Source organism: Alosa alosa, chromosome 1 (genome assembly GCF_017589495.1).
Source record: "Alosa alosa isolate M-15738 ecotype Scorff River chromosome 1, AALO_Geno_1.1, whole genome shotgun sequence".
Lineage (NCBI taxonomy): Eukaryota > Metazoa > Chordata > Actinopteri > Clupeiformes > Clupeidae > Alosa > Alosa alosa.
Window position 1 is genome coordinate 50,915,309 of NC_063189.1, and position 23,599 is coordinate 50,938,907.

General features: G+C 37.1%; 1 protein-coding gene across 1 annotated transcript in view; it reads right to left on the reverse strand.

The window, feature by feature from the left end:
• wls (Wnt ligand secretion mediator) overlaps positions 1 to 23,599 on the reverse strand; it is a 107,653-nt gene that overhangs the window by 44,862 nt on the left and 39,192 nt on the right. Inside the window, exons 5-7 of the mRNA XM_048246251.1 lie at positions 18,708 to 18,844; positions 7,351 to 7,519; positions 5,351 to 5,448 (exon numbers count right to left, since the gene is read on the reverse strand). Of these exons, the coding sequence (XP_048102208.1) occupies positions 5,351 to 5,448; positions 7,351 to 7,519; positions 18,708 to 18,844 (404 nt within the window). The remainder of the gene's footprint in view (positions 1 to 5,350; positions 5,449 to 7,350; positions 7,520 to 18,707; positions 18,845 to 23,599) is intronic.

Genomic DNA, 23,599 nt, shown 5'->3' on the forward strand with positions numbered 1-23,599 from the left:
TTTTCATTTAAAGGTTTGACTTCGTGCTTATTTAGTAGAGCATCCTGAATTTCCCCTCGGGAACTAACTAACTAACTAACTATCTATCCATCCATCTAGTGCTCTCCCCAATCCCAGACGTTCACATTGCATGTTTGTTTGTAATGGGTGCAACCGCGAGATGGGCTAGGCGTTTGACGGCAATGAGTTGTTAACAGACATGAACCAAGACATATAGCCCAGCAGCAATCTAGGGACTGTTATTTATTGAAGGGGCCACCGGAGGAATTTTGAGTGCTTCAGTTGCAAGTTGCATGACCCTCTCTTGCCTGCTAGAAATTGTTCAATGACCCTACGACAGAATTGTTAAAAAAGACATGACCCTCCCCTGCCAATTGTCGCTGTCTTCCGCCCGCGCCACAGCCACACACTGTGATAACGTTCTTAAATCAATCTTTCCCATGAGCTTGCATGCTACCAGTACTTCATTTTCAAATGTGTTGCGCCTGTTTGCACAATTTCACAAATAATCATGTGATTAATAATATGACAAATAATCCCTGTGCACGGGGACCGAAACAATGCATGCCAACTTTTTCCGAGTTTATCACGTATTTTAACTTTCCCCCGCTGTCTTGCCGTTTTAATGTTTTCCCGTAGAATATCCCATATGTTAATACTCTCATAACAGCCCTGCCATCGGGCCTGTCTCTGTGTTGCCCTGTTGCTACCCCTTGCCCTTCCAACGAAACAGATGTCTTCAAAACATCGTTTTCCTTGCTTGAAGCTTGAAACTTGCTTGCGAACTTAGAGTGATGTTAACCTATTTAAGTTTAACGGCGTGATCGTCGTGAGAGCATGATTCATTGGCGCTTGCATGTTCGGCCTTATGTCTACGTGCGCACCTGAGGCTACTCAGCTACAAGAGAAAGAATTTCCCCGTTTGTATGTTCACTGCAAGTTGGCCTACCTACCCAAGCAGCTTTCAGCCATCTACTTTAAAAACATTTCAATTCACCCGACACTAATATATAATATGATAATATAAATATAATATATAATATAAATATTTGAATATAATAATATTCAAAATGTTGAAAACTATTTTGGCATAGCCTATAAAGCAGTTTAATTAAATGGAATGTTAGTTGTAAACAAACGAGCTACTTGGTGAGGCTTGGCCTCACAGATGCGCTCGTGCCTTAGATGGCAGGAAAAATCTTCACGATAGACCTATTAACTAACCACCCGATTCACGTTGGCTGGGGGGAAGGGGGGCCATCAGACATTTGTGCCCAGTTAATCCCGCCCTGTCCCCAACAAACCACACCTTCCCACCTCTGACAGCTTAAAAGAAGTCAAGAGGACTCCTTACTCACAGACCTATTCACAAACCTGCGGCATCTTGCCGTGTTTTGAAATCCTATGCAGCTACAGGAGCTTCCAATCGTGAGGAGCAATTTTGCATTGTAGGCACAACAACAACCAAAACTAGGCTAATCATTGTCAACATGTAAATTAAATGTCACATTATTGTGAATCAAATTAAAATGTGTAGGCATAGTAACAGAATAATTTAATAATGTTACAAAGATACTACATCAATCCGTCTGTTTCATGCTACTAGGCTGTTTTGCCTTGATTCATTTAGGCTAGGCCTTTTTATTCAGGGCCGTATTCACAAAGAATTTTAAGGCTAAAAGTAGCTCCTAACTGGCGAATTTAGGAGCAACTCCTAAAAATAATGGGCGTTTCACTCCTAACTTTAGGACTCAGGACTAATTTTTTCACAAAAAGTAATTCACGAAGCATTTTAGACTTAAAAGTAGCACCTAAGTCTGGGACAGCTTAAGTCTAGAGGACTCCTAACTCACTAAGACCTATTCATAAACAGCTTTTTTTTGTGGCATTTTACGTTCGCGATGTTTTGAAATCGTTAGCCTATCTTAACAGGAGCTTCCAATCAGCGAGGGAACAATTTTGCATTCATAAAAGGGATGCAATAACGCCACCAACAACAACCAAAACTACTCATTGTTAACATGTAAATGAAATGTAACGTTTCATTGTGAATCAAACTAAAATGTTCTCCTCTTTGCAAACGTAGCCTAGGGATATGGTGACAGATTAATTTAATAATGTTGCAAAGGTAGGCTACTAGGCTATTTGTTTTACTCTTTATTAATTTAGGCTAGGCCTTTTTATTCAGTTATTAATCATCTTCCGTCCTTCGCACTACTTGTGTAGCGCACGCATTCTCCGACCTGTGTTTGGAAATTCCTGCATTACAATCGTCAGCCAATCAAGGTGGTCACTTCAGTCAAGCTCGTGCATGAGTAATGACGTCATCCATAGCCACGAAGACTCACTCCTAGTTTAGGAGTTGTCTGAAAGGCTTTGTGAATAACATTTAAGAGAAAACTCCAAGCTAAAATCTTTAAGTGCGATTTAGGAGTAGCCTACTCCTAGTAGCAAGATAAAAGCCTTTGTGAATAGCCTACGGCCTCAGTTATTCATCATCTTCCGTCCTTGTGTAGCGCACGCATTCTGAGACCTGTCACTCATCATCATAAGGGAGGTGTTTGGAATCATGCCCGCGTTACAATCATCAGCCAATCAAGGTGGTCACGCTTGCCCATTTACCCAAATTAATGGTCGAATATTACTGATGATCACTGTTATTTAAGAACATGCAGTGTGCGTAGGGTACCAAAAACATCTTGCTCGTAAAAAAGCATCATAACGCACATTCTGGCGGGTCTGTTATTTACCACTAGGCTGCGCAAACCACAGACCTTTATTTTGGGCATTCATTCATTCATTCATTCATTCAACCTTTATTTATTTTCGGAGGGTCATTGAGGGAAGCCCTCATTTTCAAGGAGGCCGAGATTACAGAAGCGAAGCAAAGCGCTCCACAAACAAGACAACATTCGAGGCCTTCTGTTGAAGAATTTTATATAAAGCCTCTTGTGAACAGTAATCCTCCTGCCCTGATAGGCCTACCACAGCTGTGGATAGTGTGGAATGTTCAAGTAATAACACAATCCAATGTGTGTCTCAATTGTCCCCCGCTGACCACCTCACACATTTCTCTAGATTTTGCAACGAACTTACATGACACATTGCCATAAAATATGCCAGATTTAGGACACAGAATAATGTTTGTAATGATACCAGGTAAGCCCTCGTTTAACAGTAACAAGTGTAATGAGCTATTCATTGTCGAAGGTGCATGGTGAAGTGAAATTCTTACTTTGGAAAACAAACATTTGCGATATCATCGCCCGATCATCAGAATATTGCAACAGATTCTGTGTTCTGGACTGCAGGTAACTTGTTAAGCCAGTGGTTCTCAAACTTTTATTTCATTCCCCACTTTGATCAAGGGGCATGACTGATGATAGTGGAGATAACGTGATATATCCCGAGGCTTTTGCAAGTCAGCATCTTCGACAGTAGGCCTAGTCTATTAAAAATATACGTTTTTGATGTCCCAAACGGAGAGCCATACTTACTGTTTTTAACGATCTCTATGCTACTCACAAAAATGTAGGCATGGGGACATGATGAAGTAGGCTATCCAACTGTCGTGTGTTAAATTATTGTGATTACGAGCCAGTGGTTTTCAAACATTATGCGTGACTCGGACATCTAACTAAATGCAACAGGCTCAGATCGTCCTCGCATTCGCAAAATGAGGACCAGTGTTTTGTCAAATTGCAAATAGCTATTCCTTTTAACAATTTTTTTATGATAGTAGCCTATACAAAAAGCACTTCATACTATCTTAATCTTGGAATATGGGAAGGGAAGTGGCGCGTCTGCAGTCAGCCAAATATTAATGTAATTCTGCGGCACAAAGCAGATATATTTGTTTATTGTGCAGAAAAATAAAAATGACATGTCAAGCAGTCAATTGACTACATTGCAGTCAAGAAGTAGGGCAAATTAAGACACTTTTGATTTGCGTAGTTGCGTTACCCCCAACACTGACAATAACATAGACAGCAAATTAAGATATTTTTTCGTTTTGTGGAGCGGCACCGGTAGGCTATCAAAAGCAGATTTCGATTTTCGCTACCACCGTGTAGGTTAACCGAGGTAATGTTTAATTACGATTTATTTTGTTATTGAATTCGTAGGCTGGGATTCCTCTCGGTAACAATTACGTTTAAAGGTAGCCTAGCCTCCTGCTTTTTCAGAAGGGGCATCAGTCAGGCTACTGACAGAGCGATGTACAGTGGCAGAGCGACGCACAGTGGCTGAAAGTGGAACTAAAGCTTCACGCAGCTTCACGCCTTGTAATGCGCGACTGAAGTGGCCATTTGAAAGCGATGCCCACTGTATGGCAATCAACAACATAACAGTAGCCTAGCCCTACAGTATGTGTAGCTCCTTTAAGTGAACCCGACGTCAGTGAATTGCGAGTGAGTGGCTAGAGAGTTTGAATCGTTTTCATTTAGGACTAAACGCTCATAAACGACTCAGCTTGGAATAAGCTACAATATAGCGACCAAATCAGAGTTTGTGAGGGAAACTTTAGTTTCAACTGCGGGTAACTGAACTAAGCTGCAACTCCTCAGACTGTATCTTATGTCTGTCTACTCTGTTGCGCACAACCTGCTGCAGCAGAAATGAAAGGAGTTAGCCCCGAAGGTTTTAATAACTTATTATGATGACCTGTCTGGAACTGAAGCACGAATGGTTAGCATATTTCTAGGTAATAATACAAAACCCAAGCTAAAGTAATGCAAATATAATACTAAAACACAACTTACAACTAGGCCTACTTATGTACTCGTCCCACTAACGAGTTTGTTTATTTATTTCCCTGACCAGCGCGGTAAAGTGCAAACACACCAGCACAAGACGGCTCTAGATAGGGCTGAGCTCCGCTCTGTTAAGGTTAAATGGCGGATAATTCACGAGAGGATTTTGAGATGACAAGAAAAAAGCAAAGAATATATCTTTTACTAAGGTAAATGACAAAAATAGTAGGCCTAACGCACAGTGACTTGGAAAAGTAACTTTAATCTGATTGCTAGAAATAATAGCGCGTTAGACCAAAAAAAGTGGTCAAAATACGCGTTACTGGCATCACTGGATCTAGCCATGTCTTGTTGGGAGTAGGCCTACACTTTCCCATACGTAGACGAACTTTAACAAATTCTGAGGAGACGCAGACGTATTTTGCGGGCAGGTATTACATTTATCACAGGATTTGTATATTTATCACTGCATAGGCTACTACCAACACCAATATCCCCCAGAAAGAACTACAACACACTGAACTAATGTTTTGAGAGCAGCATAAAAAAATACCACAAACGTTTTTAGAATATTACAATAACAGTTTGGTTCTTCTCACCTCTCACACATGTCAAAGATGAAGAGACAAAAGGAGCCAAAAACAATGGGGCCTATTTGCTTCCAGTAGACAGAAAAGCGGTTCCTCTCTGTCTGGTCCTACAATAAAGAATAAATAAATCAACACTGGAATATTAGTGACTATATCAAAAGATACCATCAGATATCAGATACATCACAAACATAACAGTTCTGTTAGGTTATTTATTTGTCAATTCTTGTCAAAATGGCTAACAGCAATTGAGAAAGATAAAATGATGTCAAAATAAAACATGCATCAAATGTACAGATTGTTATACTTCTATCACCATGTGCTTCAATAGTTCAATTCCTACCTTAAGGTTTTCAATTTCACCAAATTGAGGTCCTCTGCTCACACCAAGGACCTTGGCAAAGCCTTGGTTTTGGGGACACTCCTAATCATTATCCATCTCTTAATTCTCAGGAATAAGTGTTCAGTTTTGCTACTATGCTTATATTTATAAGCCCACTGCTTTCTCACAGTATCCCCATCCATCTTCATGACTAGTAACAACTATTTAAAAATAAATAGGCAATAGGCATAAAATAAACATTGTGGGCTCTAAATCAGCCATTACAAAGACCCTTTCAATTTTACCCTCTCCATAGATAGCTACACCATATGCCTCTGCCTCACCATACTACGTCCTTTCCTCACCCACACAGAGTGCAGAAATACTTCTGTTGCATTTCACATTGACTGCTGCCGTTCCATTCTGTCCTAAATAGTCCGCATAGTCTGTCTGCCTCTTCACCACCTCCATGTCTTAAACTGTCTGTCCACTAGCCACTTTACCAGTCTTCTGCCTCACCGTTTGCATACTATATTAGCACATACGCACAACCCCTCCCTCCGAGCACCTTACCTCACCTTATGCACAGAGAATCACAGGCTCAGTCCCTGCCTCAGCAATTGCAAGCACATCTTGATTGATTAATCACCCCCCTATGTGGACACTGTTGATTGATTGATTAAGTTTAAGATGAAGTGTTATTTATTTGTAGTGTGTATAGTGTATAATTTGTATTTTAGTATATTTATCTTCTACTGTCCTTATTGCTTAGTTGTGTTTTTTTATATTATATACTTTTATTTCCTTTCTGCTGTTTCTGCTGAGCTCAATGCAAATCAAACCAGCTAATAGGCTAACTGAAATAACACCCATGCCAATCTCTAGGTATGGTGAAGGGTATGTGATGATGTGGGGCTATTTTAATTCCAAAGGCCAAGGTAACTTTATCAGGATGCACAGTATTCTGGATCCCTGAAATAACTGGCCTTTAAAAATAAAAATCTGCCTATCTCTATGGGAATTTAACATAGGGGTGCCAATACTTATGACCCCGGTATTTTAAGGAAGAATTTATTTATTTATCATACATTATTCATTCACTAAGAAAATTGGTGTCCTTAAAGGTTAGATATTTCCTCATTTTTCACTTAAGGCATTAAGATCAATTTCCAAAAGATGATTTTATATTCCTCTTTTCAGTCAACTTTAGCATGGGTGCCAATACTTTTGGCCAGCACTGTATCCATCCATCCATCTATCTATCCATCCATCTATCCATCCATCCATCCATCCATTCATTCCAAAATTCTGCAGTAAGAATCATTACATTCTAACCAGCCAAACAGGCAGTACCTTGTGGGGTTATGGATGTTTGTGGAAGTTATGTGGGCAAACATGTTCAGTCCTCTGTAACCTTTCATTACAGAAATATTACTGAAGTCTGAAAAGTGGAACACATAATTCAACTTTCAAGGCAAGCATGGCGTACAACTTAAAGTACATTTATTTTCTAAGGGTTAGAAAAAGTGCATCCAAATTCAGGGATACAGGAATAGCAAACAGGAGAACGTCCTTTAAATATTAAGAAAAATGGCAGATCAAACAAAATATTATACCAGTGGTCACCAAGTCGGTTTTCATTCAAGCTGAAAATTATTTATGCTGACTTGGTTCTGGTGTTACTGACCATGAGATGTTCTCCACAGAAGATGATCCAGAAAGACAGAAGCATAGCATAGAAAATGCCCTGGCGAATATCTCCAAACAAAAGCATCCATGTCCAGTTGAAACCCACTGAAAACCATTCTACAGGAATGTTGATAAAGGTCATGGAGATCCCCAAAGCAAAGATCATCCTGTTAAGAAGAAATGAATAAAGATGTAAGACTTAGCTTGACCCATTTTTTATTACAAATAATGAGGATAAGATGAGTGCAAAAATGATCAACATGAGTAATTACAAAGACAACCAAAACTTGAGCTCCAGCAATGTGTAAAAAAATATATATATACCATTGTGGGTCATAGACATACCAGTGAAATTGTAAATGCATTCATTCAGTTTCTCATGAGCCCATCAAATTGGATTAATTCAGATCTGGTGTTAAAGGAAAACTTTTCACATAGATCTCAGTTTCTCAAGGCTTATTTCTTCATCTTTAGCTTTGCCTCTGCTGAAAAGTGTCTCATAACACGCAAGTCTAATCATCTTGTAAGCTAGCCTATAGCCTACCAGGCACTAACAGACAGTAATGCACTCGCTCTATACTTAAAATAAAGCCATAATGATATCCAATCAGATCAATCAGTTAAGGCCTTGACCATTTCTGGCACATTTCCTGCTTGGCCATGTGGTGGCGTTATGCCAGGCAGGCCCATTGGGTGTATATCATAATCATAATATATTTTAACCTGAGAACTTTCAGACCATTCATTTAATGCACTGTGACTGACACATTTCCTGTTTATGTGGTGGGATATTAAAATAAGAGCTGTCAAAATAGTGTGTTAATTTTGATTCATTAATTACAGAAACATTAACACATAAAAAAAATTTTAACGCTGATTAATCGCATTTCATAGAAACATTTGACACAGTGCAGTCTGGCTATAGTGACTGAAGGAGGCAGACGAAAAAGCACTGCTTTGAATGAAACATTTAGCCTAGGCTACCTTTTAAAAAGAACACCCAGACCAATCCTGTTGACAGGAGCATCAATCTACTATTTCTGCAGTAAGGAATTTCCGTTGCCTACCATACGAGTTCGTCAAGTCTGAAGCATCACCTTTAATGCAAAGCAATACGGAGGTACGAGTTAGCAACCCACCTCTTGATGATAATAATGCTAGCCGCCATCCTGATCAACGTGAACTTTCCTAGCGTAGCCTATTATTTGTTTAGACGACCAACTAACTAACTAACCGACAAACTCCCTTACTAAATTGACTACGTTTGTTGCACACTTGAAACAAAATGTCTTCAAAAGTATGTTGAAGATGGTTACATTTATTTCCATTCCAATAACTTCACACATTACATTTCCGTTTGCACTTATAGGCTTTTCTTCATCTCATTTTCCTACTGTTTAGTTTTTCTACATAAATTTGAACTGCTCCATTTCTTATCCTGGACTGCCACCTACTGATAAATAAAAATCTACATGTTTGAATGGTCAAAAAAAGGATAAAATCGGGGGGTATGTCACATTTTACCTTGGTGTTAGGGTAGCCTACTCTGCACATGTCATTGACAGTGAGTGGTAACTTCAGTCATTTGCATTTATCATGCTAAAAATCTGACACCAGGCACTACACTGATGCCTGAGCCAAAAGGAAAATTATAATAAAAAAGAGAGAGACGTTGAACTTTAAAGTCTATAATGTTGGTTTGGCTCTTCATTGATTCACTCATCTGCCAAAATTGTTTTTAAGATATGATCAAAGCAAAAATTGATGCATGCGATTAATTTAGATTCATTAATTACAGAGTATGTAATTAATTAGATTAATTGTTTTAAGCGTTTGACAGCCCTAATTAATATCATAATAATAAATAATAATAAAGCTTTATTTGTATAGCACCTTTCATACACAGAATGCAGCTCAAAGTGCTTTACATTTGAAGCATGTAACACAATAATAGTCAGTCAGTCATTATCAATCACTTTTCTTTGCTGTTTATGTTATACTCAGCAACATATCAAAAAAATAGAAAATGGCGTCATAAGACTGGCAGCCTTAACCCTCTTACCCCCACAAGCACGCCATATGGCAACTGTGGCAAGGAAAAACTCCCATATTCCAGGAAGAAACCTTAAGCAGAACCTGACTTAATAGGGGAGCCCATCTGCTTCTGGCTGGCTGCGCCCTCAATAGTAGCAGATGTAGAATAATCTGAAAATGTAGTCTACAGGATAAGATGAGTTAACTAAAAGCTTTCCTGTACAGGTATGTTTTCAGATCTTTTTAAAAATATTTACTGAACTTCGCCTGCTTGATGTACAGAGGCAGGGTGTTCCATAGTTTAAGGGGCATAATGGATAAACGCAGCTTCTCCACTTTGTTTGTGGGAGCACTTTGGGTACGATTAAAAAAGATTAGAATTGGATGATCTAAGTTTCCTTTGTGGTTGATAAGATATTAAAAGCTCAGAGAGATATATGAAGGTGCTATGCCATTCAGAGCTTTGTAAGTAATTAACATAACCTTAAAATCAATTCTATAGGAAATAGGGAGCCAGTGCAGTTCAGCCAACACAGGGTGATGTGTTCTCTCTTCTTAGTCTTAGTTAAAAAAGCCTAGCCGCAGAGTTCTGTATGAGTGCCAATTTCTTTAGATGTTTTTTGGGAAGAATATTCAGTGAAAAGTGCATTGCAGTAGTCTAACCTGCTAGTGATAAAGGCGTGAATTAGTTTTTCTGCAGCATGTTGAGCTCAAAAGGGCCGAACTTTGGCAATGTTTCTCAAGTGGCAATAGGCTGTCTGAGTAACTTTACTGATATGGGGCTTAAAACTTAACTCTGCATCTAAGATGACACCAGGCTTGTTACTTTTGGTTTGACCTGGTGTGCCAAGTTCCCCAGATTACTAAGAATAATATCTCGCTTTGGTTTTGGTCCAACCAAAAGTACCTCTGTTTGTCATCATTTAGTTTCAAAAAAGTTTTTGCTCATCCACTGATTAATGGAGGTTAGGCATGCAGTGAGGGAGCAAAGGCCATCTGTTAGTTAGTTGGCTCCACAGAAAGATACAATTGGGTATCATCTCGGCGAAGCTGTGGAAGTTTACATTATGCTGACTTATGACGTTTCCCAATGGGAGCATATATAGAGAAAATAGCAGGGGACCAAGGCAGCTCCCCTGGGCCACACCAAAAGGCAAGTCATGTTTTCAGATACATGATCTCCTAGACTGATATAAAAAAAATCTGCCAGTAATGTAGGTTTGAAACCAGTTTAGAGCATTATCAGAGAGACCCACCCACTGGGGTGCTTGGTGAATTAGGGATGCTATGATCAATGGTGTCAAAATGTCGCACTCAAATCCAGAAGAATAAGGATTGAGACTTTGTTTTTGAGTTCTTAGCTAGTCTGAGATCATTGACTATCTTTACTAGAGCGTTTCTGTGCTGTGATTTGATCTAAAACCTGATTGAATTTTCAAGGATACTGTTTTTCATTGAGGGGAAGGTATTTAACTGATTGCAAACAACTTTTTTCAAGTACTTTGCTCCAAAAACGATAGATTTGATATAGGCCTGAAGTTGCTCAGATTGGTATGGTCAAGTTTTGACTTTTTAAGTAAAGGTTTTCACAACAGCAGTTTTGAAAGCAGTTGGAAATATACCTGTTTCTAATGAGGTATTTATTACCTTGAGAAAAAAGAGAGCTAAGCCATCATATACTTTTTTGAGGAATGTAGTAGGGATTGGATCTAAAACACATGTTGAGGAGCCGGTAACATATCACCATAACATATCACAACATATCAAAAATCCCTTCACAATTTAACATCAGCGACATCTTGGCATCATGTTTGCCAAATTTCACATGAATCTAACAAAACAAACTAGGAGGAGTATGTTAAAATTGATAATGTGACATCAGTGTAATTCTTTCTTAAATTCATTCTTTCTGTTGCCAGTTGGTGGCACTATGTCAAATATGCATTATGGGCATGTGAATATCATCATTACCATGGTATTCAATGACCTTTAAAACATTTCAAGCAATGCATGGTGAATTTATGACACATTTATTGTTTATGTTTAACCCTTTAGCCGCCAGGGTTTAAAAAATATAAATTGGATTTTTACATCAAAATTTCAAAAGGTCCTACTGTAAATGTGAAAAGCATTGAGTATGACCAGAAGTTTATGAAGGGGGTAAATTTACTCATCTAATTAGCATATTATGACGTCACTGGATGGCAACCACCGTGAATTATGCACATTTCAGTAAATACTAGATGTTGGACATATTTGAGCAGTTTTACTTTCTTTTTTTGTGATTTCACCGACATAATAAATGAACAGAAAAACAGTCACATGTAAACCAACAATAGTAAACTATTACTATAATCATAAACCCTATGCTACTATACAATAAAGTAGCCTGGTCAATTCTAATAATGACCGGCGTTCTATAAATTATCCCTTACCTAACGTTACACCATTATCGTTTTTTGTTAATTACGAAAATAGACACTCTAACACACCTTGTATGTGATTTTGGGAACGCTATGATGAATAGAACTGAAATAGATGATCAAAAACTCGTGACGTCAGGTCAAAACCAGGCCATTTACTTTTGTGGATTTATCATTAAGTGGCAGTCTCGCTAGGTTACTCTCCGTAAACTTTACAGGCAACACTTCTCAGGTGCTGAAGGAGAAAATGAAAAAGTTATAAAAGTTACGCTATGGATGTTCTACCAGTCTGTTGTTGCCAGCGTCCTCTTCTATGCAGTAGTATGTTGGGGAGGAAGCACAAGGAAGAAGGATGCGGGGCAAATTGACAGGTTGGTAAGGAAAGCTGGCTCTGTAGTGGGAGCTGAACTGGAGTGCATCACTTCACTATCTGACAAAAGGACCCTGAACAAACTGATCAACATCTTGGACAATGAGTGTCACCCACTCCACAGCACTATTGTTAAGCAGAAGAGCCTGATCAGCTGGAGACTTCGCTCACTGCCTTGCACAACTGACAGACTGAGAAGTCATTTGTCCCCAGGGCCATTGAACTGTGAAGAGGAGAGATAAACTTCTCTGCATAGTCTGTCTGCCTCTTCACCCCCTCCATGTTTGGTACTGTCTGTCCACTAGCCACTTTTACCACTGTCTTTATGCCTCACTGTTTGCGTGCTATATTAGCACATATGCATAACCCCCCCCCCCCCCCTCCCCCTCCATGCCACAGCCGAACTGTGGCCACACTTATACTTATACATTTTCTTAAATAGTTAAGTATATAGATATATAGACTTTACTTTACTTCTGCATTGTTGGACTTACTCATTTGCACTATCACCATTACCACTATCACCATGACACTCATTCACACAGAGCACCTTATCATACCTTACTATGCACAGAGAATCACAGGCTCAGTCCCTGCCTCAGTCATTGCAAGCGCCTCTAATTGATTAAATCACCACTATGTGGATTCTGTTTTTAGAATTGATTTAGATTAAGTGTTAGTTAGTATAATTTGTATTTTAGTATATTTAGCATATTCTTTATCTTCTACTGTCCTTATTGCTTAGTTGTGTTTTTATATTATATACTTTAACTAGAAAAGCATTTCCTGAAGGAAATACAGTGCATAAAAATGCATAAATATGAGTTTATATGGTTAAATTATTTGCTTGGTAGATAAGGTTTAATTATAGTTGGAATGACTGAACAGTTAAATATGTTGATAATTTAAATGTTTAAATTATTTAGGTAGATAGTTGACGATAACTAACAGTTGGAATGGCTCCAATGTTTGCTAGCAGTTATGCTAACTATGTTAACAAAGATAATAATGCTAACCAAGTTAATATGCTAATTAGCATGCTAACAATGTTAAAATGTTAACTATGCTAACCATGTGACTTAGCCAACCTAGCTAATCATTTTTAGTAGTTATGCTAAAAATGCTTGCTAACCATGTTACTTAACTAACTTAGCTAATCATTTTTAGCAGTTTTGCTAAAAATGCTAACATGCTAACTATGCTAACCATGTTACTTAGCTATCCTAGCTAACCATTTTTAGCACTTATGCTAACTAGCATAATAACTATGCTAACCATGTTACTTAGCTAATCATTTTTAACAGTTTTGTAATGCAGTTTTGCAATGTTAGCAATGCTAACTATGCTAATCATGCTAACTAGCTAGGTTGGGTAGGAGTCGTTGATGACAAGTAACAGTTACAATGGCTGAACAGTTAAAAGTTCAGTAGTTTAAAAGGTTAAATTGTTTAACAGTGAAATATTGTAGTGAGGACTTTATTTTGAAACAGTTTTGGCAGATGAAGTAGTTGAACAGGATGTGTAGTCTTAATAGGGCCAGTTTGTGTGCTTAAAGCCTGAGACTGGCAGTTGATCCAGGTAGCCTGAACACCTGCCATAGATTCTAATTGCTGTGATGTCATAAAGGGCCCAATGTTAAGTCAATGGGGAAATTTTGAGTAGTTTTAATTAATAGTTTAAAAAATAAAAGTTACAAAAGATGAAAATACAAAGCCCCATGTCCCAAGTAAGACCTCATTGAGGCAGTTTGAATGAAAGTTTCGTTAAACGCGGTTGAAGCTGCATTAAATGCGTTAGAAGAAGAAGAAGAATCAGAAGAAGAAAGAAAAAGCCTTGGAATAACAGTACAGTGCATTTTCATGGACTGTAATTACAGTGCATGAAAATGCACTGTACTGTTCTTCCTAGGCTTCTTATTCTATTCTTCGCTAACATTTTAATGCAGCTTCAACCGCTTAACGTAAGAAACTTATTCAAAACTATTACAAAAAAAAAGGTCTTACTTAGGACATGGGTGCTATGTATTTTTCAGCTTTGTAACTTTATAATTTTAAACCATTAATTAAACACTAATCAAAATTTCCCCATTGACTTAACATTATGATTATGACATCAATCACGGCCGTTAAAAGCAATTAGAATCCTATGGCAGGTGTGTTCGGGCCACCTGGGACCAACTGCAGTCTCCAGGTTTACATACAAACATACAAAAACTTAATACAAATTAAGACTACACATCCTGTTCAACTGTTTCCTCTGCCAAAACTGTTTCAAAATAAAAGTCCTCACTATAATTATTTTTTACTGTTAAACAATTTAACCCTTTAAACTACTGAACTTTAACTGTTCAGCCATCAGAATTGTTACTAAGTCATCAACTATGACTCCTACCCACTGTAGCTAGTTAGCTAAGTCACATGGTTAAGATAGTTAGCATGCTGTTGTTAGCATTTTTAGCAACTGCTAAAAAAGATTAGCTAAGTTAGAAAGTCATGCATGAGATTAGTATGTTAGCATGTTAAGATGCTAGTTAAGATATTTTTTAACAAAACTGCTTAAAAATGATTAGTTAAGTCACATGGTTAGCATGCTAAAGATGCTAGTTAGTATTTTTAACAAAACTGCTTAAAATGATGAGCTAAAAGTCAGCTAAGTAACATGGTTAACATTGTTAAGATGCTAGTTAGCATAGTTACATAACTGCTAAAAAATTTATTAGCTAAGTTAGCTAAGTCACATGGTTAGTATAATTAGCATTTTAACATTGTTAACATGTTGGTTAAGATAGTAACTTGGTTAACATTATTATCTTTGTTAACATAGTTAAGATAACTGCTAGCAAACATTAGAACCATCTCCAAAGTTTCAGTTATTATCGTCAACTATCTACCTAAATAATTTAAACATTTAAACTATCCCACCAATTTTATTTTTAACTGTTCAGTCATTCCAATTATATTAAACCTCATCTACCAGCAAACCAATATAGTTTTGTTTTACCTGTATGATATTTTACATCATATTTTTGCATTTTTATGCACTGTATTTCCTCAGGAAATGCTTTTCTAGTTCTTATGCTTCTTCTTATTCTTCTTTCTAACGCATTTAATGCAGCTTCAACCGCTTAACGAAAACTTCATTCAAACTATGTTACAAAGGTCTTACTTAGGACATGGGTGCTATGTATTTTTCAGCTTTGTAACTTTTATACTTTTTTAAACTATTAATTAAAACTAATCAAAAATTTCCCCATTGACTTAACATTATGATTATGACATCACAATACGGGCCGTTAAGCAATTAGAATCCTATGGCAGGTGTTTGGGCCACCTGGACCAACTGCCAGTCTCAGGCTTTAAGCATACAAACATAATACAAACTTAATACAAATTAAGACTACACATCCTGTTCAACTGCTTCCTCTGCCAAAACTGTTTCAAAAATAAAAGTCCTCACTATAATATTTCACTGTTAAACAATTTAACCCTTTAAACTACTGAACTTTTTAACTGTTCAGCCATTGTAACTGTTACTTGTCATCAACTATGACTCCTACCCACTGTAGCTAGTTAGCTAAGTCACATGGTTAGCATAGTTAAACATTGTTAAGCTATGATTTTTTTAAAAAAACGGCTAAAAATGATTAGCTAAGTTAGCTAAGTCACATGGTTAGCATAGTTAGCATGTTAAGATGCTAGTTAATATTTTTAACAAAACTGCTTAAAATGATTAGCTAAGTCACATGGTTAGCATAGCTAAGATGCTTAGTTAAGATTTTTAACAAAACCGCTTAAAATGATGAGCTAAGTCAGCTAAGTAACATGGTTAACATTGTTAGCATGCTAGTTAGCATAGTTAGCATAACTGCTAAAAATGATTAGCTAAGTTAGCTAAGTCACATGGTTAAGATAATTAGCATTTTAACATTGTTAAGATGTTTGGTTAGCATAGATAACTTGGTTAACATTATTATCTTTGTTAACATAGTTAGCATAACTGCTAGCAAACATTAGAGCCATTCCAAGTTTCAGTTATCGTCAACTATCTACCTAAATAATTTAACCATTTAAACTATCCACTTATTTAACTGTTCAGTCATTCCAATTATATTAAACCTCATCTACCTAGCAACCAATATAGTTTGTTTTTACTCTGTATGATATTTTACATCATATTTTTGCATTTTCATGCACTGTATTTCCTTCAGGAAATGCTTTTCTAGTTCTTATGCTTCTTCTTATTCTTCTTCTAACGCACTTAATGCAGCTTCAACCGTTTAACGTAGAAACTTCCTTCAAACTATGTTACATAGGTCTTACTTAGGACATGGGTGCTATGTATTTTTCAGCTTTGTAACTTTTATACTTTTTACTATTAATTAAAAACGAATCAAAATTTCCCCATTGACTTAACATTATGATTATGACATCACAATACGACCGCTAAGCAATTAGAATCCTATGGCAGGTGTTTGGGCCACCTGGATCAACTGCCAGTCTCAGGCTTTAAGCATACAAACTGGCCCTATTAAGACTACACATCCTGTTCAACTGCTTCCTCTGCCAAAAACTGTTTCAAAATAAAAGTCCTCACTACAATATTTCACTGTTAAACAATTTAACCCTTTAAACTACTGAACCTTTTAACTGTTCAGCCACTGTAACTGTTACTTATCATCAACTATGACTCTTACCCACTGTAGCTAGTTAACATGGTTAGCATAGTTAGCATGATAACATTGCTAACATTGTTAACATTTTTAACAAAACGGCTAAAAATGATTAGCTAAGTTAGCTAAGTAATATGGTTAGCATAGTTAGCATGCTAGTTAATATTTTTAGCAAAACTGCTAAAAATGATTAGCTAAGTAACATAGTTAACATAGTTAGCATGCTAGCATGTTAGCATGTTAGTTAGCATAGTTAGCATAACTACTAAAAAATATCCACCTATTTAACTGTTCAGTCATTCCAACTATATTAAACCTCATCTACTTAGCAACCAATATAGTTTGTTTTTATTCTGTATGATATTTTACATCATATTTTTGCATTTTCATGCACTGTCAAATGTCAGGGGTTGTGGAACCTCAGGTGTCATTTCCGCTTGCGGCTATATTTTTAGATACGTCATTTGATTTAACACATTTCTGAGAACTTAAATTCATACTGCACTAATTAAATTATGTTGAAATAAAGTGACAAGCCTTTACTTAAACTTTTGAGTTGTATTCCAAAATTTCAAACCACAAAGAGTTATCCTGCTCTATTGTTGAAGTAAACTGGACAGAAAAAAAAATAGTTGGTTATTCTACTCATTTCACCCTCTGGGAATAACTTTGACATGCTCCGATATTTATAATCAGTTCGTGGTCTAGTGATCTAGGCCTAGGTCTGGAGTTGTGTAATGGCCAAAAGCTGTGGGTTTGATACCACAGGCTCCAAGGTGAAACTGTGATGAAGAAAAAAAAAATAGTTAAAGGAGAATTCCGGTGTGATATTGACCTAAAGTGTATTGAAACATGATACCGAGTGTGAACGTATATCTCATAGCCCATCTCGGCTTGTCCCCTGCACTCCAAAATCTGGCGCTAGTTAGCCGATGCTACCAACAGCTTTTTCAGTAGTGGTGCTTCGGCATCGGGCTAGCCATGCAAATAAATCACTGTTTTACACCCATTTACGAGGCTCAATGTATCTCCACACTTCAGTGGTAGACTTCCGAGGGCCCTGACATTTAAAACGAGACATTGAGAACTTTGAAAAAGCACTGGTAGTTTACTTACAAGACGATTTATACAGACAGTATCTTCACGAAGTTGAAGTTTGCAGCCATCTTGAATTTAGTCACGATAAGTCGAGCAACGAGTAAGAATGAACAGGTATGATAAGGGATCAGATTCCAAAAATAATTCAGTGGAAATGCATGGATTCCAGTTTCTTCCAGTAGCAGCAACTGGAATTCATGCATTTCCACTGAATTATTTTCAGTGGAAGATACTGAAGATACGTGAAGATACTGTCTGTATAAATCGTCTTGTAAGTAAACTACCAGTGCTTTTTCAAAGTTCTCAATGTCTCGTCTTAAATGTCAGGGCCCTCGGAAGTCTACCAATGAAGTGTGGGAGATACATTGAGCCCTCGTGAAATGGGTGTAAAACAGTGATTTATTTGCATGGCTAGCCCGATGCCGAAGCACCACTATTGAAAAAGCTGTTGGTAGCATCGGCTAACTAGCGCCAGATTTTGGAGTGCAGGGGACAAGCCGAGATAGGCCAAGAGACATACGTTCACACTCGGTATCATGTTTCAATACACTTTAGGTCAATATCACACCGGAATTCTCCTTTAAGACTTGTCTGGTTTGTAAAGTGTTTGATGGGGATTTATTATGGCAACTCCATAGCACTTTAAGTCCGAGAAGAGTTTGAAACGTCCCTAATAAAAAGGGAATGTCTCACTTTATTGTAACATAATAACTTGAAACAATAAAAGTAAACAATACATAATCATAATCACCACAACTTACTTTTCCAGGAGGACAGGAGGACGTGTCATCAAAGTGATTCGTCTCCAGTACCAAATCATGATGATGAGAATACTGGGTGTCAGAAAAGTCTTCATCGCAAACCACACCTGTGTGAAGCCACCATTCTGATGGATTCCCTAAAAGGACAAATGCCCATGAATCAGTTCCTGAAGCCTCAGAAATTTCAAATGATTTTGCACTTCAATTTCAGAAGTTGCAGGGTATTTTTCTGATTATTAGAAGAATATGTCTCTATAACCAAAATCAATGCCTCAGCGGAATTATCACACTATTTAAGTTATGGTCATGGGATTTGGCAGACTCTTTTGTCCAAAATGACATACAAATACAAAACAATATAATACTTCAATTTAACAGGGAACAATTTAAGATGTTGGTCAGACTGTATGTAGGAGAATAATAAACAATAATGTCAATTCAATCAATAGCCTAATTAAATAAACAATGAAAATGAAGGAAAATAGCAATAATAAACAATAATGCCCATTCAATCAATAACATAACAACAATAGCGTGGTAAGACTGCATTAAGGAAAATATCAATAATAAACAACAATGTCAAATGAAGCAACAGCCTAATGAAAATAACTATGTGAATAGGTTAAACATCTAAATAATGTAGTAGCTTCCCAATAATGCAATAACTCCCAACAATGTAATACAAATCTCCTCTTCACTTGTAAAAACTGTAATAAGACCTGATAATGTAATAACTTCCCAATAATACAATAAAATGTCTTTATTAGATGAATAGGAGGTATTATTGTTTTTTTGCTGAACCTAATGCATATCCAATATTGTAATAACTTGATCAAAGTGGCAACAAATAACTAGAAAACGTAATTCCGAGGAATTATCAGTCCATGAAAATGCAAAACATATGATGTAAAATATACAGTGTTAAAACAGATAATGTAGAGATAGTTACAATGCTTTTGCTTAAGTAGACATGGTTGTTGAAATGCTAAATAATGCTGTTTCTATGATTCTTAAGAAATATTTTGGATATTTTGGATTTTATGAGTTGTATCTCCTGGGATACGTTGCCCTATTAAGGTATAAAAATAATCAAATTGGTGAACTTTTCCATTTCTCATTTGATACATATAACTGATAAAATCTTGCTTTCCTTCATCATTTATGTCATAAATACTATTTTTTAAATGAATTTCATATTATTTTTTATCAAATTCTACTATATATAATGGAGATGACATCTCATCGGATGTTTTGAATTTACGCTCTTTTTACCGTTGACAGGGCTTTTTCGCAGAAGTACACACAAAGTTATTAAATGAGATAATTTGGCAATTTGGCAGTAATTGTGTAAATTCATTTGGCTTTTCTTTTTGATTTACCAAAATGGCAGCAAAATATAGCCTGTACATACTCAAACAGTGTTATGCTATGTGTATAACAAGGGAACTTTGCAGGGAGCCATCCATACCAAGACCTTAACAGTCACCGCCCACTCAGGTTTCGGAAGTAATAATCTAATTCATATTCTCCTTTGAGAACTGGATTATAAAATCATGAAAAAAAAAATTAACCATCCAATGTAGACTTAAAACCTATTTTATACAGTCTAAGGTTAAAATCAGCTATGGCATGATCAAGCAATTATATATACTCATATAGAACCTCACAGGTCTATGTGTGGCTATCCAGTGAAAACTGTTTTGCTTACATTGAAGTGGAAATTACTTAATGTAAACTGTGGAGTAAGTCATCTTGTCTTACAGTCAAAAATAAGTGTGTTAAACTATCATTAGGTTGGCAAACATTGGAAAATGCATTATTCGCAATAGCTGATCATGGGATGAGTAGTTCCTTCGATTGGAAATTAAATAATTACATATTGTATACATATGTATAATATAATGTATTTTTGTTGTTTTTCTATTAGTTTTTGTTTTGCATAAAATTAAATGTACGATCACGATTCACACCATAGCTGGTCAGCCTAAGGCCAGGCCTAAAACACTTTATATAGATTTTTCCACACATCAAATGGGGAACTTACATCCAGTACCTGACCCCTTAGGGAGGTAGGTGGTGACTTGAGTTCTATAAGGTACTGCTCATTGGTTAAGCTGGTTGGCCTGCTCACTTCAGTAAATATGCCCAAATGTCCCTCAATTTAAGCACAGTCACCTTAATTCCTTAGCTTTTTTAGGCATTTGTTCCATAGCCTCTTCTTCCTCCTCCTCCTCAGCAGAACTATTCAGTCTCTAGTTCTATCTCTCAATTCTACCTGATTATCCTCATCTTCATCACTAGTGCCTATGCCTGAAGAGTGTTCAGGGATCTCCTCCATCACGCTCATTCGCTCGCTCTTCTATTCACCTTTCGGTTGCCATAAAATGAGCTAACTGTGATACCCTGAAGGGCAATATATGGTTGTACCGTCATGATGTACATACCTGTACATAATAACATCTCTTTTTGCAGTGTATATTAGCATATCTTCCTGTTTAAAACTACATTTTCAATACTACACAGAATTCCCATTGACCAAATGTTATACCCTAATCTGGCAACGTATCTTGGGGGATACATACATTTCAAAGTTACTAAACTAAGTCCACAAACACAGTTAGGCTTTTTTTTTTCTTTATCAATATATTTAGACAATAATCATAATCAGTTATACGAGTTAATATGAATTGAAAATAACTATGATTTACATGTAATTACTCACCACTTGGTTAGCATGTGTGCTACCGCTGGCGGCCATTTTTATTTCTGACCAAGCTAACTAGATAATGACAAACAACCTGAACCAAGTCATGTGACCTACGGACTGACAACAGACAGGACTTTTGATCAATCATAACTTGATTTGGATTTTTATTTAGAAATGCCCCCCAGAGGATGTGAAAAAGTATGTATATCCTGGTGCACGTTGCCTATTTAAGGGTTAAAGGTGCTCTAAGCGATGCTGGGTAACATCACTTCTGTTGATTTTCAAACAAAACAGAGAGCTTAACTTGCTACTTCCTTGCTACTTGCTTACCTGATACAACTATAAAATGGCAAGGTGACCAGTAACTACAGCAGACGACTCCCCCTGGCAGGGGCGTAGCCAAAAATTATAATTAAGGTGTGCCTGTGAGATTTTAAGTGGCCTCAACCCAGTAAAAGTGAGGGGCACAGACATTTGACAGATGGGACGCAAATGACCTGGAAATGTAAACACTATACTGTATAGCCTACCAGTGCTCTTCAAAATTAATGTGATTGCAAAATGACAATCAAAAACCGCATGTTAAAATCTGCTACTCGCAAGAATAATTCACTTTCAGAGGCTGCACCATAATTCATTTTAAAACTTAAATGTAGATCTAATTAGAAAAAATAAGCCATTAGCTATTTGAAGTTAGAATGAAAAACACAGAATGCAGTACCTATTTTAGAGATGGGTTTTAATTGTAGGTCTACAAATTAACACGTGAACTAAGCTTTGTTTATTGATTGGCAAAGACTGTCTAACTCAGGGATGGGCAACTTTGATGATAGAGAGGGCCACAAATATTTTCTTGTCGCTGTCAAGGGCCAGATGTGACCGCGCACATCCACCACTGGGATATCAGGAATCAGGAGTAGGCCTATTAAATATATACTGTATACAATATGTCTGTACAGTTTATTAAACCAACATGTATTAATTTAATATTTTCTATACTCAAATGCATTTTTAATATTGCTTCTATTCATCAATGAACTTGAAATAAACTAAAAAAATATTACACATTCACAATAAACCTTTTTTCCACTGTAATGGGTAATAGTGGCTCTTGTAAGAAGTCTCTGATGTTCGTGTATCTCTACCAGGGTTCCCACAAGTCAAATGTAAAATTCTATGACTTTCCCCTGACAAAAATCCTGAATTTCCATGACCAATCTGGAAATTTAAAAAAGGGCATAAAAATTGGTAGGGCTAACTACAACCACTCAAGCAAGTAGTAACACAATAAACACCAATGCTGTGTGTAAATATATAATGTATTTTGGCAAGTCAATTTTCAACTCCAACAAAATTCCTTGAAAGGTGAATCAGATACAATTCCCTGATGTTCCATGTCTGGAATAGACTTTATTAAAATGCTGATATTCCTGAAATTCCATGACAAGTGTGGGGACCCTGCTTTACGTTGAGGTCGGCTACGATAGCGGCTGTACAGCAGCTCCGATTCTAAGCATAGCCTACTAAACACATAAGTTGACGTTTTCTTTATAAACCGCTCTCTGTATCTCTTCCTCACTGGCTGTAGTGAAGAAAGCTCGACTCCGCTGGATTTTTTTTTTTTTTTTTTTTTTTTTTTTAAATATAGGAAGAGCCCCTATCGGTGGACCGAATCATTACAATAAGGATCCGGTTCAGATGTGCACTGTGAAACAAACATTTTAATGACATTTCAAAATTGATCCGCGGGCCGCACTAAGTGAGGAGGAGGGCCGCATGGCCCGCGGGCCGCCAGTTGCCCATCCCTGGTCTAACTGATTTGCCGAAGTAAGCTATTAATGCTTGGGAAAATATCCTTTGAACAGACGTCAAGAACCACGATCAGTGAGGAACAGAAGTTACCAGCACTTACTTTACTCTTCATTTGCTGTGCAGTCATTTTAGGGTCTCCGATGGTGCGTCCATAATGCGCGCTGGCTGCGTTTTAACGGGTGCAATGTGAGGCTAGTGCAAGACGGCAGGGCTTGAATTTAAACATGGAAACAATTTCATCATACAGTAGCTTGCTACTAGGATAAGCTATTATGTTTGTCCATTCTTATCATTCTAACCTGCCAAACCAAAGTGATGGTAAGCGTTAAAGTGGGAAATATTTTAGGTGTGCCAGGCCGACGATAGGGTGTTA